Source organism: Thalassophryne amazonica, chromosome 15 (genome assembly GCF_902500255.1).
Source record: "Thalassophryne amazonica chromosome 15, fThaAma1.1, whole genome shotgun sequence".
NCBI classification, from domain to species: Eukaryota; Metazoa; Chordata; class Actinopteri; order Batrachoidiformes; family Batrachoididae; genus Thalassophryne; species Thalassophryne amazonica.
Genome location: NC_047117.1, coordinates 84,923,691 through 84,940,520, shown reverse-complemented (window position 1 = coordinate 84,940,520; position 16,830 = coordinate 84,923,691). Strand labels below are relative to the sequence as shown.

General features: G+C 42.1%; 1 protein-coding gene across 1 annotated transcript in view; it reads right to left on the bottom strand.

The window, feature by feature from the left end:
• The window catches only part of LOC117526659 (multidrug and toxin extrusion protein 1-like), a 119,776-nt gene extending 109,281 nt beyond the window's left edge, over positions 1-10,495 (bottom strand). Inside the window, exons 1-3 of the mRNA XM_034188713.1 lie at positions 10,346-10,495; positions 3,974-4,075; positions 2,646-2,714 (exon numbers count right to left, since the gene is read on the bottom strand). Coding sequence (XP_034044604.1) covers positions 2,646-2,714; positions 3,974-4,075; positions 10,346-10,495 — 321 coding nt within the window. The remainder of the gene's footprint in view (positions 1-2,645; positions 2,715-3,973; positions 4,076-10,345) is intronic.
• Between the last annotated feature and the right edge of the window lie 6,335 nt (positions 10,496-16,830).

The following is a 16,830-nucleotide window of genomic DNA, read 5'->3' as shown; positions in this document are numbered from 1 at the left end:
AGGAAGTGACTAATGAAAATAACTCAGACAGAACAATCGGAGAGAAAGAGTCTAACCAAATACCGGCATTACTGAAAGCAGCCAAAGATAACGATATGTCTTTGGGATGGTTATGAGTAATTTTTTCTCTAATAGTTAAAATTTTATTAGCAAAGAAAGTGATGAAGTCATTACTAGTTAAAGTTAAAGGAATACTCGGCTCAATAGAGCTCTGACTCTTTGTCAGCCTAGCTACAGTGCTGAAAAGAAACCTGGGGTTGTTCTTATTTTCTTCATTTAGTGATGGGTAGTAAGATGTCCTAGCTTTATGGAGGGCTTTTTATAGAGCAGCAGACTATTTTTCCAGGCTAAGTGAAGATCTTCTAAATTAGTGAGACGCCATTTCCTCTCCAACTTATGGGTTATCTGCTTTAAGCTGCGAGTTTGTGAGTTATACCACGGAGTCAGGCACTTCTGATTTAAGGCTCTCTTTTTCAGAGGAGCTACAGCATCCAAAGTTGTCTTCAATGAGGATGTAAAACTATTGACGAGATACTCTATCTCACTTACAGAGTTTAGGTAGCTACTCTGCACTGTGTTGGTATATGGCATTGGAGAACATAACAAAGAAGGAATCATATCCTTAAACCTAGTTACACCGCTTTCCGAAAGACTTCTACTGTAATGAAACTTATTCCCCACTGCTGGGTAGTCCATTAAAGTAAATGTAAATGTTATTAAGAAATGATCAGACAGAAGGGGCTTTTCAGGGAATACTGTTAAGTCTTCTGACAGTTAGTGTGAATCGGGGGTGTTGACTCATTTAAACTAACATATTCATCCTGCTGTAACCAGATTTCTGTAAGGCAGAATAAATCAATATGTTGATCAATTATTATATCATTTACTAACAGGGACTTAGAAGAGAGAGACCTAATGTTTAATAGACCACATTTAACTGTTGAAGAGCTACAAGCATCCAACCGCTCGCACTGTGCCAGTGCAAACACTGCAGAGCTGTCTTGTAATGTTATTATTATTATTAATTTTTTTTTTTTTTTGCTGTTGTTTTGTTTTTTTTTTAAATTTCATTTGTAAAAAAAAAAAAAAAAAAAAAAAAAAAGCCATTTGCAAAGCCAAAAAGTTGATTTGACAATCATCTGATATAACTAGGGTCAAACAAATACAACACTGCCATCTACTGGTTCTCAGACGCTTAGTACTTAGGGCGAATACTGCCATGAACACTACTGGCCATTAGATGGCAGTAGAGGCCTTGAAAACAAAATTCCAGATAATCCCGTCTGCTACATTTAAAATGCGTGGAATTTAACAATCGCAAATACAATAACAACGTCTATAAACCCAGATAATATATTCAAGAGAGTTTTAGGCACTAGAGTTTAATGCTGTTGTCTGTGGAGCCTGAACAGAGTGTCTGAAATGCATTTGTCCTGTGTAAATATGAGATTACATCATCCTACCCATAATGCACTGCTGGGCTCAGCATGTGCTCACCAAACCTTAAAAATTAGCACATTACTTTAAAACTAAAACATATATCTGATATTTTCACTTTATAAAACTTCAGACATGACAGTAATTTTAAATAACTTGTCCAAAATTAGTTTGGTTAAAATTTGAACCATAAGTTAAAAATGTATGCCTCTGGATGACTTAGGTGATATTGCCAGCATATTGGTATGATGTTAAAGGAAATGTTTTTTTGTTTTTTTTTTGTCTGCAGAAGATAGTTTTTTTTTTTTCATAGAAACAGCTCTTTTCTGTTTGCAGAGGGTATAACTGTATATCTATTACAAAACTTTTAACAGATAGATGCTGAATTGATTTTAAATTTTAGAAATGCTTGTTGTTGTTAAGCTTTGTTTATCGGTCTTAAAGATAATTGGTCCAATAATGGTTTTTAAAGTTATCTAAAAAGATAATCTGATAATGAAAACATTATCTTCGATAATTATCTGTTATCGGATTATCGGAACTGTGCCCACCACTGCACATATATACATACACATATGCAGATATATAAACGTACACATACCTACATGTACATACATACGCACACACGATGACAATACCAAAAAGAAAAAAACATGCAAACTTAGTCAATGAACTCAAATTTACAAAATATAACCAGACAATACTGGCACACAACACACAAACATGAAAGTAATAACAAGACCTAAGTTTTCAACTATAGCATGCAATTTTGTTATTCTTGTAATGTCTTTTAAAGCCTACTAACGTACCAAGTACTTTAATGTTGTCGGGGCAGTTGCTCCAGATGTTAACACCTTTGACAGATACACAATGACTTTTTGCAGTAGTTTGGATCCTTGATTTTTCAAACAAAATTCCTCTCAAATTATAATTATAAGATCAATTTGTCATGGTGAGATAAGATGTGTGATCACATCTGATCATATATGTGAAGTAGTCACATCAGCAGTAATGTGGAAACAATGTGGTCTTGGTCTGTGCATAACTCACCAACTTTTTCATTTTATGTGTGTGTGTGTGTGTGTGTGTGTGTGTGTGTGTGTGTGTGTGTGTGTGTGTGTGTGTGTGTGTGTGTGTGTGTGTGTGTGTGTGTGTGTGTGTGTGTGTTGAGAGAGAGAGAGAATAATCAACTTTTATTGTAACTATACCTGACTGATGAAGGTATCAAATGTTTGTGCCAAACCAGTGCCAATGGAAACACCAGTGATATTAAATATCTGCAGTTTAAAAGAAAGAAAGATAATTACTGTCTGCAGACCTCATGTGCAGCAAATCCATTAGACAAACAAACAAATACATTGCTGTGAAAAGTAAAGAATGTAAAAGGGCTGACACTTGATTTAAGGTACATGTTCATCATGGTAAATCACATTTGGAATCATTCGTCATACATGGGTCGCTGAATGGCTAGGTACTATATTGAAATTTGCAAAAGGAAAAAGAAAAAAAATCGGCATCCTCTTTCTGATTTCTTGATATTGCAATATGTAATGTGCCTGTAAGCAGCTCACTGGCAGACCAGTCCTCAAACATGACTGTAAATTTTCAGTGATCTACCATAAATGGCAAATGGTAAACCAACAGCAGTTAAAAGTTAACACAAACCTGCCACAATGTCAATAACAGTGAAGGCAGAATCCTCATGAAATTGCCATGATTGATTATCTATCAGCAATTATCAAGGCTGAGACAGGCAGTGTTGCCAAAGTAAGTTTGAAAGTTACGTTATTAGTTACTTTAATCAGTTACATTTTACAGTTAATTCATTCGCAGCTGCAGACAACTTGTTGGCAGCTGCTAAATGAAACTAATAAAGTAACTAGTAATCTAACATGGTTATTTTGAAAACTGAGTATTCAGAAAAGTAACTATTAGTTACTTTGCTGATTAGTAACTGCTGATTACTCAATCTTAAAAGTAACCAAATTAGATTACTAGTTAGCTTATTAGTTACATTATTTATTAGTTTAAAGTTGTCAGCAGCTCCTTATGAAGTAACTGCATAAAGCTCCTATTGAAGTAACTGTATAAAGTAACTAATAAGTAACTGCATAAAGCTCCTATTGAAGTAACTGTATAAAGTAACTGTAAAAAGTAACTAATAAGTAGCTGCATAAAGCTCCTATTGAAGTAACTGTATAAAGTAACTGTAAAAAGTAACTAATAAGTAGCTGCATAATGCTCCTATTGAAGTAACTGTATAAAGTAACTAATAAGTAACTGCATAAAGCTGCTAATGAAGTAACTGTATAAAGTAACTAATAAGTAACTGCATAAAGCTGCTAATGAAGTAACTGTATAAAGTAACTGTAAAAAGTAACTAAAAAGTCACTAATCAAGTAACTGCATAAAGCTGCTAATGAATTAACTGTTAAAAGTAACTAATAAAGTAACTTTTCAAAGTAACTTTGGCAACATTGAAAACAGGACAAGTATGCGTGAGGTTTAAGATAGCAGCAGAGAGATTTTTCCTCACCGAAATTGCCAGTGATACTCCGGCAAGTTCAGTTTTTCCCAAATGACCACAGAACACTGTGCTGATGACACTGATCGAGAAGATTGTCAACTGTGAGAGAACCTGGAGGACAAAAGCAAACACAACACACATGTTGAAAACAGAACTGCTTCTTTGTTCTTAGAAACTTTTTATTCAGTGTGCATAATATCCAAAGCCCCAGGTTCACGTCCTGCCTGGTCCTTTCTGTGTGATGTTTGCATGTTCTCCCTGTGTTTACATGGAATCCCTCTTAGTACTCCAACTTAATCCACTTCCACAGACATGCAGGTTAGGTGAATTGGTGACTCTAAATTGGCCATAGGTGTGAGTTGTCTGTACAGGTTGGCCTTGCGATAGTCTGGTGATCTGCCCAAGATGTCCACCCACCTCTTGCCCAATGACTGATGGCATAGGCTCCAGCCCTTCACAGAATACCATAACTGTGCTATTACAGTAACAGACAAGGCTACACTACAGTGCACTGATACTGGGTGTGTGACCTAAATATTTCGCTGTTCTTTATCTTGGAAACCACCAGTAGTTATTCCTGTTTTGTCTGTGATTCACATCACCTAAATGAGAAATTTTGGAGTTGCAGATTAATTCAAACTGTTGTACAATTTAAAATAAGAGCATTCAGAGATTTCTGATGTCCACCAATCCAGATCACCTCCAAAATTCATGGAGTCTTCCATGCCCTAATTATCTATCTGTGGTGCAAATATGGTGAGAATCTGTGAAGTAGTTTTGAAGTAATTCTTCAAATCCTATATAAAGTGAAATCTTGATCCAGAATCTGGATTTGGAACTAGAGCACCTCCAAAACTGAATGGAGTTTTCCATGGCTTAATATTTAACTGTGGTGAAAATTTCACCATAATCTGTGCAGTATTTTTAAAGTAATCCTGCTAACGGGGAGTTAGACAGACAAATAAATAAACACTGATGACTGTATTATGTCCTTGGTGGATGTAAAAAAAAAAAAAAAAAAATCACTTTTATTTTCAAGGTAGGTTTTATATTCTTGTTTTTTTTTTTTTTTTTAAATACATGTGACTTCCCTGACCAAGAAAAGGAGCATCATAACATTTTATCATCTGGAATATCATGATTATATACATTTGTTTATTTAATCACAGCCAGCGAGCTTTAAAAGGATATAATACATAGTGTAATATGTACATTATTGAGTTTTCTGTGTTATGTAATGAACACCATCTAAAAGCATCTCAGCAAACCAGTCACACAGAATCTAAATATACAGCTTTGCAGTAGTGGCTTGCTGAATTTGACTCACTCCCAAATGCACAACCAGTAACACTGGACATATGTTTGAGCATGTTAATTTCCTCTCAACAACCGCAGCGACTGCAGTTCACCTCACATTACTAAGCTCAGCTACATTGCTGCTATGCTCAGTCACATGACTGTGACCAAGATGAATAATAAGACTGGCACGACAAACTAACAGACTAACAAAGGTTCTGTTTTATAGAAGAAAACGCCATGAGGCAGAATTATGGCAAATTAATATAATGATCATATTCTGCACTGTCTGGTCCCCACAGTGGACATACTTCATCATGATGCTCCTCTTTGTAGGGGAGACTCATGTCACATGGTCAAAGAAAGACCTTTGAACATGTGACATTGTACAGCACTGATTTACACATGACCCAGCGATCATCATTGCCTACCTTTATATGACAAAGCAACAAATAACATAAAAAATTTTTAGCAGATAGAAAAAAAGACTTATAGAGCTTCTTAGGGCAAAGATATGTTGATAAAATCAGTGTTAAATACTATACTTCACACATACTCGCTCATCTTCAGCCGCTTACTCCAGTTAAGGGAGGCTGGAGCCTAACCCAGCAGTCAGGGCGTGAGCACGGGGTTCACTCTGGACAGGCCAACCAGTCTATCACAGGGCCATAAATACGATACTTAGCCACTTAAATTATTATATCATATCAATAAAAACAATACAAACTGTTGTGGCTGGCGTGCCTGGCTGGCTTTTGTGTGTCTTCTGTTTCTGTCTTTTGGTTTTCCTCCCAGGTGGCGCGCATTTGGGACTGAGTGGCTGTGTAGCTGAGTTTATCAGGACCTCACCCTGATCACCTGAGGCTGATCACGTGCAGCTCGTCAGGACTCACAGCTGTGGTGCATCTACATGGATTGGAACATGGTAGCATTTAAGTCTGGAGTACACAGTGTGTATTGGCCAGAGACTCGACCTTGTGACCAGATGGGTGAGATCGTCGTCTCTAGAGCCATCTCTCATCAGTGGATGCAGAGAACGTCCAGGTTTGATGCATGGTCTGTGAAAGAGGAGGGGGTGAGGTCTCACGCTCGTCAGCACACTTCCTGAGGTACGTTTGGTTTTGTGACTAACATTTATACAGTCAGTAAATGTGGTGTCCCTCACACCTTATTATATTGAGCTGTATGTTAGTCGTTTAAATCAGCTTCCACTGCAGTGGAGTTTTGTGAACAGGGTGTTCTATGCCTGCAGGGTGGGAAGCTGATTTGCAATTAAGCCAGGAAGTGTTTGCTGTTTGTACACCTTTGAGTGGTCTCTCTGTGTGTTGAGTGTGGACTCACATAATGATTTCTTCTTTCACAGACTCGGTTTGTCGCGGCCACCTGGGGGGTGTCGGCGGGGTCCTTGGGTCCGAACAGTTTTCTGGCTCCGGACCGTTAGCACTGCTGGGAGCGCACCGCAATCCACCACGCCAGACCGCGCACTCTTTTGTTGTTTACGTATCACTTCACTGTTATGTTTATTAAACTCTGTTATCCTTTGTACCGTGCTCTGCTTATTTCATACTGGGTCCTTCAAACGCTGGTCGGTTCTCCGGGCTGCGTCCGACACATAACAGTAGTCTCTGGCCAAACATCACGGACCCAGCGGTAGCAGAGACGGTAACGCGCCGGGAAGGCGGCAGCAGTCGTTCAGAAGTTATCCGGATCAGTTCCGGGTGCTCTCCGCCCGGATGGTGCGTGTTTGAGAACCCATTACTGAGTGCTGATTTGTGCTCTCTTGCAGCTGTGTTCCTGTGTTTGTGCCTTATCAGTGGGTCGTGGTGGAGTGTGACTGGCGACGGCTTCGCGTCATGCTCCGACCAGATAAGAGGTTTAAACGGGAGCTGCAGGAGTGTGTCTGTAATGGGTGAACGCGCACGGCGGAGCTCTGTGGCACGGGTCGCTGAGCTTCTTGTGTTACAGTTGTAGCCCCGTTTCCCCAGATGAAGATAACTACTTGCGTCTGTTGTTCAGCTCCGCGTTATTTAGTTGAATCACATTTTGGTTGTGTGGTTACACACAGCTGCGCACAGAAGAGCAGCTTGAGTTTGTTTTCTCAGTTACCAAAGGGGTTTTTCATTTTTAGCACTCTGGCTCCCTCTGTTGGTGACTGAGTCACATTACCGTCAAGCTCTTAAGTTGGAACAGGTGTGTTCCATTTGTTTGAGCTTGATGGTATAAATCACTTATTGGTTTTGTGTTGGTTCATTTTTTGTAGGTGTTTTTGAGTTGGTTTTGTGTGGGTTTTTTTTTTACACTATTAGTGTCTGGGGTCGTGTCCCTGCAGTCTGTTTGGAGCACAAAAAGGACCCAAGTGACTTTATGTTAGTCTGTTAGTCTTTCTTTTTATTTCTTTTAGTTTCACCTCCCCAGGGTTTGATGGGACGGTCCCCTGGGGGTGATGGGGGGGTAATTGGGTTGTTTTTTCTTTTTTTTTTTTGTTATGCCCTCTCTTCTCCTCTGACTCCAGCCGGGTGAGCCGTACGTGTCGGCGTTGCTGGAGTGGTGCAGTTTGGTTATGCTGGGCGTTTCCCTGGTAACCTCTGCACCTGGGAGGGAGGGGGGGTTCGGGGTGTTGTTGTTTTTTTTTGTTTGTTGATTCCCTGTTCCACCTCCGGCTTCAGCGCGCCTTTGAGCCGTCTGCCATCGGCGTGGCTGAGATTTGGGGCAGTGGAATATACCCGCAGCTGGTGTCTGGTTTGGGAGTCGGAGGAGTGGCGCCGTTTTGTGCCGTCTGCCATAACCGCTGTTCCACTCCTCCCGGTTGGCTTCTGGGGTATAGTCACGGTTGGTGACGCTGGACGTGCTTCCAGTTTCCACTGCGCCAAGGGGGGTGGGGTTGGGGTTGTTTTGTTTGTATGTTTTTTTTTCTTTCCTTTTGTTTTTCCCCCCAGTTTCCGCCCTCAGGGTGTGACTGTGGTGTCCTCTGGGGGGGAAAGGGCTGTGGGTCCATCTAGCCATAGATGGTCGGGGCTGGGTCCATTGGTCATGAGGGGAGGCGTCTCCTGGGGTTGATGGAATGGTCCTCTGGGAGGCGCTGGGAGTCCCCGTGGGTGACGTTGGATCCCAGAGGGACCTCGGCTGTGGTTATTACTCCTGGAGCTGGCGGATGTCCTCTGGGGGGTGTTGGTTCCTACATGTCGTTAGGGGGGGGGGGGTTAGCATTTTTATTTGCAAGCTTAAGTTTGGGTTTTTCTTTTCTCCCCTTCCCGGGGTTTGATGGAACGGTCCTCTGGGGGGGGGGGGGGGGGTGGTGTTAGCATTTTTATTTGCAAGCTTAAGTTTGGGTTGTGTTTTTCTTTTCTCCTCCTCCCAGGGTTTGATGGGACGGTCCCCTGGGGAGGGGGGGGGGGGTGGTTGGTTGTTTGTTTGTGTTTTTTGTTTTATGACTAATCAGACTGAACATGGTTGGACAAAGGCTGACCGCACAGGTTTAAGAACTCCTGGCCACACCTGTGCTAAGTGACTGACAGAAACAAAGGCAAAGATGCAGCCAGAGGAGAAGACATCAACCATTCTGTTAAATGAAGATTCTGTTGGAAGACGAATGCAGATACGGTTTCCAGCCATGGTCCCTGGAGGGGGGTGTTTCTCCTGGGCCAGGTTTGTGTGGTCGCCGGGAGGCTTCCCGTGAGGGTGGGGTGCTGTTGTGGCTGGCGTGCCTGGCTGGCTTTTGTGTGTCTTCTGTTTCTGTCTTTTGGTTTTCCTCCCAGGTGGTGCGCATTTGGGACTGAGTGGCTGTGTAGCTAAGTTTATCAGGACCTCACCCTGATCACCTGAGGCTGATCACATGCAGCTCGTCAGGACTCACAGCTGTGGTGCATCTACATGGATTGGAACATGGTAGCATTTAAGTCTGGAGTACACAGTGTGTATTGGCCAGAGACTTGTCCTTGTGACCAGACGGGTGAGATCGTCATCTCTTGAGCCATCTCCCATCAGTGGATGCAGAGAATGTCCAGGTTTGATGCATGGTCTGTGAAAGAGGAGGGGGTGAGGTCTCACGCTCGTCAGCACACTTCCTGAGGTACGTTTGGTTTTGTGACTAACATTTATACAGTCAGTAAATGTGGTGTCCCTCACACCTTATTATATTGAGCTGTATGTTAGTCGTTTAAATCAGCTTCCACTGCAGTGGAGTTTTGTGAACAGGGTGTTCTATGCCTGCAGGGTGGGAAGCTGATTTGCAATTAAGCCAGGAAGTGTTTGCTGTTTGTACACCTTTGAGTGGTCTCTCTGTGTGTTGAGTGTGGACTCACATAATGATTTCTTCTTTCACAGACTCGGTTTGTCGCGGCCACCTGGGGGGTGTCGGCGGGGTCCTTGGGTCCGAACAGTTTTCTGGCTCCAGACCGTTAGCGCTGCTGGGAGCGCACCACAATCCACCACGCCAGACCGCGCACTCTTTTGTTGTTTACGTATCACTTCACTGTTATGTTTATTAAACTCTGTTATCCTTTGTACCGTGCTCTGCTTATTTCATACTGGGTCCTTCAAACGCTGGTCGGTTCTCCGGGCTGCGTCCGACACATAACAACAAACACCTTAAAAAAGCAAAAGGGGTCCACCATAACAACTGTACATGCCTGTCAATTTTTTTTTTCTTTGTAATAAATTGCTTTTGAGAGTGGCTTCAGGCCATACAAAAAATATATATTTATTTATGACTCAACAACTTGTAACTGAAGATGGTGAACTGTGAAGTTTGCAGTCAAAGGCTCACGATAGAGCAGAACACAGAAAAAAACTGTTAAAAAGAAGACATGGAACCTTGGCTTGGTTCCATAAACTTCTGGCAAGAGGTGGTGCTTTGGGATTGATGAGCAAAAGTTTTAAATATTCGTGTAATATTCTACATTTCTTTTTTCATTTACATTCGATGTTCTCAAACATTCTTAAGAATCCCACACATCTGAATACTTTTCAAGACACTGTATATAGAATGCACAGCTCAACAACTGGGATGTAAAGAGAAAAAAAAAAAACTTAAAAGCACCTTTTCATATAAATATTTTTATTCTACTGTGTACTGTCGCGTCTTACCACTGGACCTGCTAGTTTGACAAGTTCCATGAACTCGTTCCAGTACTTCACAGGTATAAAGTTCTGAATGGTCTTCAGGTATTTGCTGCAGCCGTCACTGGATCCCCGACTGTCACAAGCTGCTTCACCTGCTCCCGACTCTTCTTCCATATTGGGTGGATATTTTGAAGCAGTTTCTGTTTTAGAGTCATCCATATCAGAATGACAGCACAGCACAGTCTGCTCCAACTGGTTTCCGATAAACAGTAACACCACGTAATGAGTCTTGTATGTTTGCACTGAATGTCATGTGAGCAGGTACTGAAAAAAAAAGAATAAATAATAACCTTTCTGTATGCAGAAATCCTGAATGAACACAACTAATAAACACTTGCACCTGGGGAATGTTTCAGAAAGGAGGTTGAACAAACTGAGTGTAAACCTGAGGGCTCCTTCACACATAAAACGAAAGACGCAGAAACTGGAAGACAATCCAGGAACCAAACAGGAATTGGGGAACCATAGTGTGCGTGCACAAACACAGTGCGAGTAGCTGTGATATGTTGCTCCACATAGCGCATCTGATGTGGAAAAAAATAAAATAAAATGCAGCTGTATAATTAGTGAATATCACTGGGTTGATATAAACAATAAATTAAAGGGGACACAATGTAAAATCTTGCAGTTAATTAACCCTGGTTAAATAAAAAAAAAAAATGCCACTCAGAATTCAAGCCTAAATTTACAAAAGCTGTGATTACCAGACAGAAACTTTACCACTGTGCTACAATCACTGTGTTATAACAGGAGCGGAAAATACCTAAAATCAACAAGGAGATAAACAGATTTTTTTAAAAAGAAAAAAAAAGCGCCATGATAATTGACAAAACGCAGTTTGTTACGGTGTATTTCTGCTGATACATGACTGAAAGTGGCGTATTTGTGGCACTGTTGGCTTGTCCTGCAGTGTGCCACTCACAGGGCATGCGTGTCCACCATTTAACACATACATTGTTTTCCCTCCCATGGGTTACACAATGTATTTGAGACATCACGATCATCACAGCTGTAATACTAGACTTGCAGATGCGGACAGCATGCTGCTTGCCAAAGGCAAGTTGATGCACGTGACAGGGCCAGTGCACTGCCACCGTGTCCACAGCATTTCCCTCTGGAGGTGGAATTACGTGGCAGCAGTGTACCCAGCTGGTACAATAGAGAAAAAATAACTGTACTGTGTGCCTCATGCCACGTGACACCCAGTTTAAATGTGACACGTTATTTAAAAACACTGCAGTAAAATAAAAACCATCACAGAGGTCCTTGGGGCAGCCGATCTGCTTTGTGTCAGCCTGATCCTGCCAGAGCTCAGAAGCTAAGCAGTGCAGGACCTGGTTAGTACTTAGATGGGAGACCTATTTGGAACACCAGCGGCTGCGTGTGTTTCTCCAGGTTACACTGGAGTTGTGTCAGGAAGGGCATCCAGTGTAAAACTTGTGCCAAATACCAATGCGGATCTGGCTGTATCTGCTGTGGCAACCCCGAACAAAAAATGGAAGCAGGCAAACAGACAACAACAACAACAACAGAGATCCTTGGGGACCAGTGTTTCATTGAATGTGGATACTGTTGTGAGTTTACAACATGTTTATTAAAAAGATAAAGGCAGGGATTACCTGGTGGAACTGAATGCAGTACATTGTGAACCTGAGGTGCTGCATATTGTTTGAATTTCATCTTGTGAGGCAGAGATAGTCTGAAATGAGTATCTGAAAATGGTAGAGAAGCTTAAATCTTCAACTGTACTGGGTTGCTTGACGCAAGGACGTTTCGCTTCAAATCGCAGAAGCTTCCTCAGCTAAAATTCTTGCTCTGGTGGTCTGACTTCTGTCTTGACTCTTGTAGAGAAGAATAATCGAGAAGTCACAAAAGCTGGAGTTTAAAACCTAACCAGACCCCTCCTACCGAGAGGCAGACTGCTATAGGCTGGTGACTAAACAATAGCTCTAATTAGCACCTATTGTGCTCTAGTTAACACCCTCCTAATGACAGGGCAGCTGTCCCTCTCCTGATGGCTCCCTTGATGACTCTGCTGATGATGTGAATGACTCATTACCATGAACAAAAGACTGAAACTGCTTTGACTTGAGTACCCCATTGTAAACAGGGGATAAAGCGTGTCTCAGACCCCCTCCCCGGTTAAGGCTAGGTTTCAAACGTTTCACAAAGAATGCCTCCTTGACCCCTCTCTCAAGAGAAAGACGTAAGAAAGACGGGTCCGCGCGTCGGGACGCAGCCAGCGCGGTGCGGCGGCACAGGAAAAACACCTCCGTGTTGATAACCATTTGTAAAATCCAGGCAGCTTTTGATGGCTTTCAGTGGCGTGAGTATATGAGAAATTGTTTAACAGTTGGGCATGTTCCAACTTGTCCTTAAGGCTTCCAACAGAGGTGTTTTTCCTGTGGCGGAGCATCGCGGCGGCTGCGAGCCGACGCTGCAATCCGTCCGCACGTCTTTCATTAAAAAAATCTCCTTTAACAGTGGAATATCCGGATAAAATGCTGAAACCGACTTCTTCTGAAACTTCTCTGTTCTCTCACGACGTCCTGGATCAATAGAGCCTGAAATGTGGAGGTTTTCAGCTTGAAACAGGCTGACGACGGCGCCTGGGAGCGCTGCGTGACGTCCCGCTGTGTTGGAAGTCCTTAAAGCGACAGTATCACCTCAAAATCTCTCATCAGCCGTTAAACTTTTCACCGTTTAGAAAAATTTTGATCAAACAAAGCGCCAGTCTCTCGGCAACTTCTCAGACAAAGGAATTCCGACGAGGCGCTGGACGACTCCTCCCACAAGGAGTGCTCACAGGCGAATGACGTCACCGACAGGCGTGGAAAAACTCATGCATGCGCACGAGGGTTCAAGCATGTCTGACGTAAAAACATATGAATGAAATCCATATAGTTTTTGAAAAAAATAAAAAGGACCTATACTTTATTGACAGCCCTCGTAGGTTGAAGAGGATTTGCAAATCATTGTATTCTGTCTTTATTTACATTTTACACAACATCCCAAATTCATTGGAATTGGGGTTGCAACAGAACTTAATAGAATCCAGTGGGGTGTCTTTCTCCAGATCCAGTTCTACCTTGACCTCATCAGATCAGAGTGGTGACCCCTTGTTATAGCATTTTTTTTATATGTTCCACACCACCATTTATCTTTAATCCTAAACTTTGGGTAAACAATATAGCAAGACGTAAGGTTACAGCTGTCAAAAGGACTTTAAAACACAATGCAATGTTCATTTGTCAGAGTTCTCTTCATCCTCATCACAGATGGAATGGAGCCTAGGCCCTCTTATTGTGCTTTTGTTTTGCGTATGCTTACTCCACTGCAATGCACTGATGTGTTCACCACTCCTTTTATGCTGCAAGGCAGTGTGCCCTCTGCTCCTGCATCAGGGTCTGTTTGTTGTGAACATTCTTTCACCTGGAGTGTAGGAGTGTAGCAAAAGTCACATGTAAGAACACATGCAATGCACACACATTGAATTATTTTACACATTTGTGGATCTAGTTACACACCCATGGATTTTTTTTTTTTTTTTTTTGACACATTTGGACATCTGGATACACACAGATGGATTTTTTTTAACACATTTGGGGATCTAGTTACACACACACACACACACACACACAGATTATTATTATTATTATTATTTATTTTTTTTAATATACATTTATATATCTGGTTATACACATTTGCAAATACTTTTGCTACAATAATGGCCCCATACCTTTGACCTGTTCCCTATTGAAGCAATGAAGACTGTGTTTTGCATATTCTTGTCTGATATCTGTATTGGGGTCTAAACCATCCACAAGTTGGACAAACAAAAACTGTTAAACCATTTAATGCTAAGTATATGATACATATAGCATGGTATCATAAGACATTATGAATGATTCTGAATCAGTTATTGGCATATGACTATAAATGAGTAACGGAGTAAATGCAAACCAACAGCTTTTCCTCACACAATAGTAAATATATAATAGTATTTGTCCATGATAAGTGTGCTCGGGACACCTGATTATATCAGGGAATAACAATACTGGTCTATATAAAAGGCTCCAGTCATGTTTCACTTTTTGACAGATCAGTGGTTTATGAGTCTTCTGCATCTCACCATGTCATTTAGGTCCTTTAGACTTTTTTTTTTTTTTAATAAATGCTTCGGTGAAGCATGAGCATTGCTAAAACCTTTCAGCTTCTTGGGAAGCTCGGCTCCCCAGACCCCCCTGTTTACAGCCCTTTTAACCCCCTGCCACTTTAAGCATTTTTAAATGTAGATGTGAATTAATATTCAAAGTTTTCAGCTAATTGACAGTAGGGCTGTACAATATGGCCAGATTATCACATCACAATATTGTCATATCAATACGATATACGATATGACTATGATTTCACACAAAGTGCAGCAACAGTTAATATTAAACATTCTTAAAAAAAACAGTAATAATACCACACTCATTTTGCACTCATCATAAGGTTAGGATACAGTGTCCTCCAAAAGTATTGGAACAGTTGGTATTTCACACATTATATGTTCAATGTTGCTGACATTCATGAGTAAAGCTGTTCACTATCTGTGCATATATCATCAAACAATAATTTTAAATTGAATAATTGTCCAGCTGCCTCCGGAGTGTTCTGATAAACTGGACCTTTTCAAATCTCGGTTGTCGTCCTGTGTCCTTGCTTTTGTCTGTGTGATTATTGTTTTTCTGTGCTGATGGGGATTTTTTTTTTCCTCATTGCCACTGTGTAATGCAGCGGCTATGACGGTTTTTTTTTTTCTCCTTTTCCCTCGTGTTTTGCTTTCATATATATGTTTTATGTACCGGGCCGGCCTATGTGTTGTGTGTTGTGTGTGTGTTGTTTGTTATGGGTCGGTGTTGGTTTGCTCAGCCCTGCTGTTGACCAAGGCAGGGATGTACATCTGGAGCTGGTCCCCGGGCGCCTAATGGCGACTTCTGCTCCTACTGGCAATTAGGATGGGTTAAATGCAGTAGACACATTTTATTGTGCAGGGAACATGTTCTTCTGTGCATATGACAATAAAACTTCTTTGAATCCTTTGAATCCTTGAATTTTTGGGTGGTTTATTGGTTTATCTTTATCAAAGATAACTTTTCAATTATCTTATTATCTGTTATCGAAGTTAATTTTTTGGTTATCTGTGCCCACCACTGTTGCTTTGTGAGTACAGAGATTGGATGGCCCTGAGAAGTGACCTCCTCACTCCATACTCCCGCAGGACCTCAGACAGTATCTCCCGAGGTACCCGATCACACGCCTTCTCCAAGTCCACAAAACACATGTGGACTGGATGGGTCTACTCCCAGGCAACCTCCAGGATCCTTGTGAGAGTAAAGAGCTGGTCAGTTGTTCCACGACCAGGATGGAACCCGCATTGTTCCTCTTCAATCAGAGGTTTGAGTATCGGCCATACCCTCCATTTCAGCACCCTGGAGTAGACTTTTCCAGGGAGGCTGAGTAGTGGAATGCCCCTGTAATTGGCACACAATCTCTGGTCCCCTTTTTTAAATATGGGGATCACCACCCCAATTTGCCACTCCTTAGTCAATGTCCTAGACTTCAATGCAGTGTTAAAAAGACGTCTCATCCAGGACAGCCCCTCCACACCCAGAGCCTTCAGCATTTCTGGAGGGATCTCATCAACCCTCCAGGCCTTGCCACTGCAGAGTTCTTTGACTACCTCAGTGACTTCCACCAGGGAAATTGACGATAATCCCCCATCAGCTTCCTTCTCTGCTCCTCTGACAGAGGGTGCTCCAGTCTGATGCAGGAGTTCCTTAAAGTGTTCCTTCCAGTACCTAATTAAAACCTCAGTTGACATCACCAGACTCCCATCCTTATTGTAGACAGCTTGGATGGTTCCATTTTTTCCCCTCCGGAGGTGTCTCACGGTCCGCCAGAAGCACCTTGGTGCGGACCGAAAGTTTTTCTCCATGGTTACCCCAAACTCTTCCCCCACTGCTTTGCCTCCCCCACAGCAGAGGTTGCTGACCTTCAGGCCTGTTGGTACCTTGCAACTGCCTCCGGAGTCCTCTGAGATAACATATCCCAGAAGAACTCCTTCTTCAATCCGGCGGCTTCCCTGATCACCGTTGTCCACCACTGTGTTCTAGGGTTGCCACCACTTGAGGCACCTAAGACCTTCAGGATACAGCTCCTCCACTGCAGCTTCAGCAATGGAAGCTTTGAAGAATGCCCATTCTGGTCCAATGCCCCCAACCTCCACAGGGATGCTGGAAAAGCTCCGCTGGAGATGTGACTTGAAGATCTGTTTGACAGTGGGCTCCTCTAGGTGTCCCCACTTCACCCGCACTATCTGGTTGGTTTTACCAGGTCCAAAGTCCTCCCACAGCCCTCTGATCAACTCACCACGAGAGATGGGTATCAGTTGACAACTCTGCCCC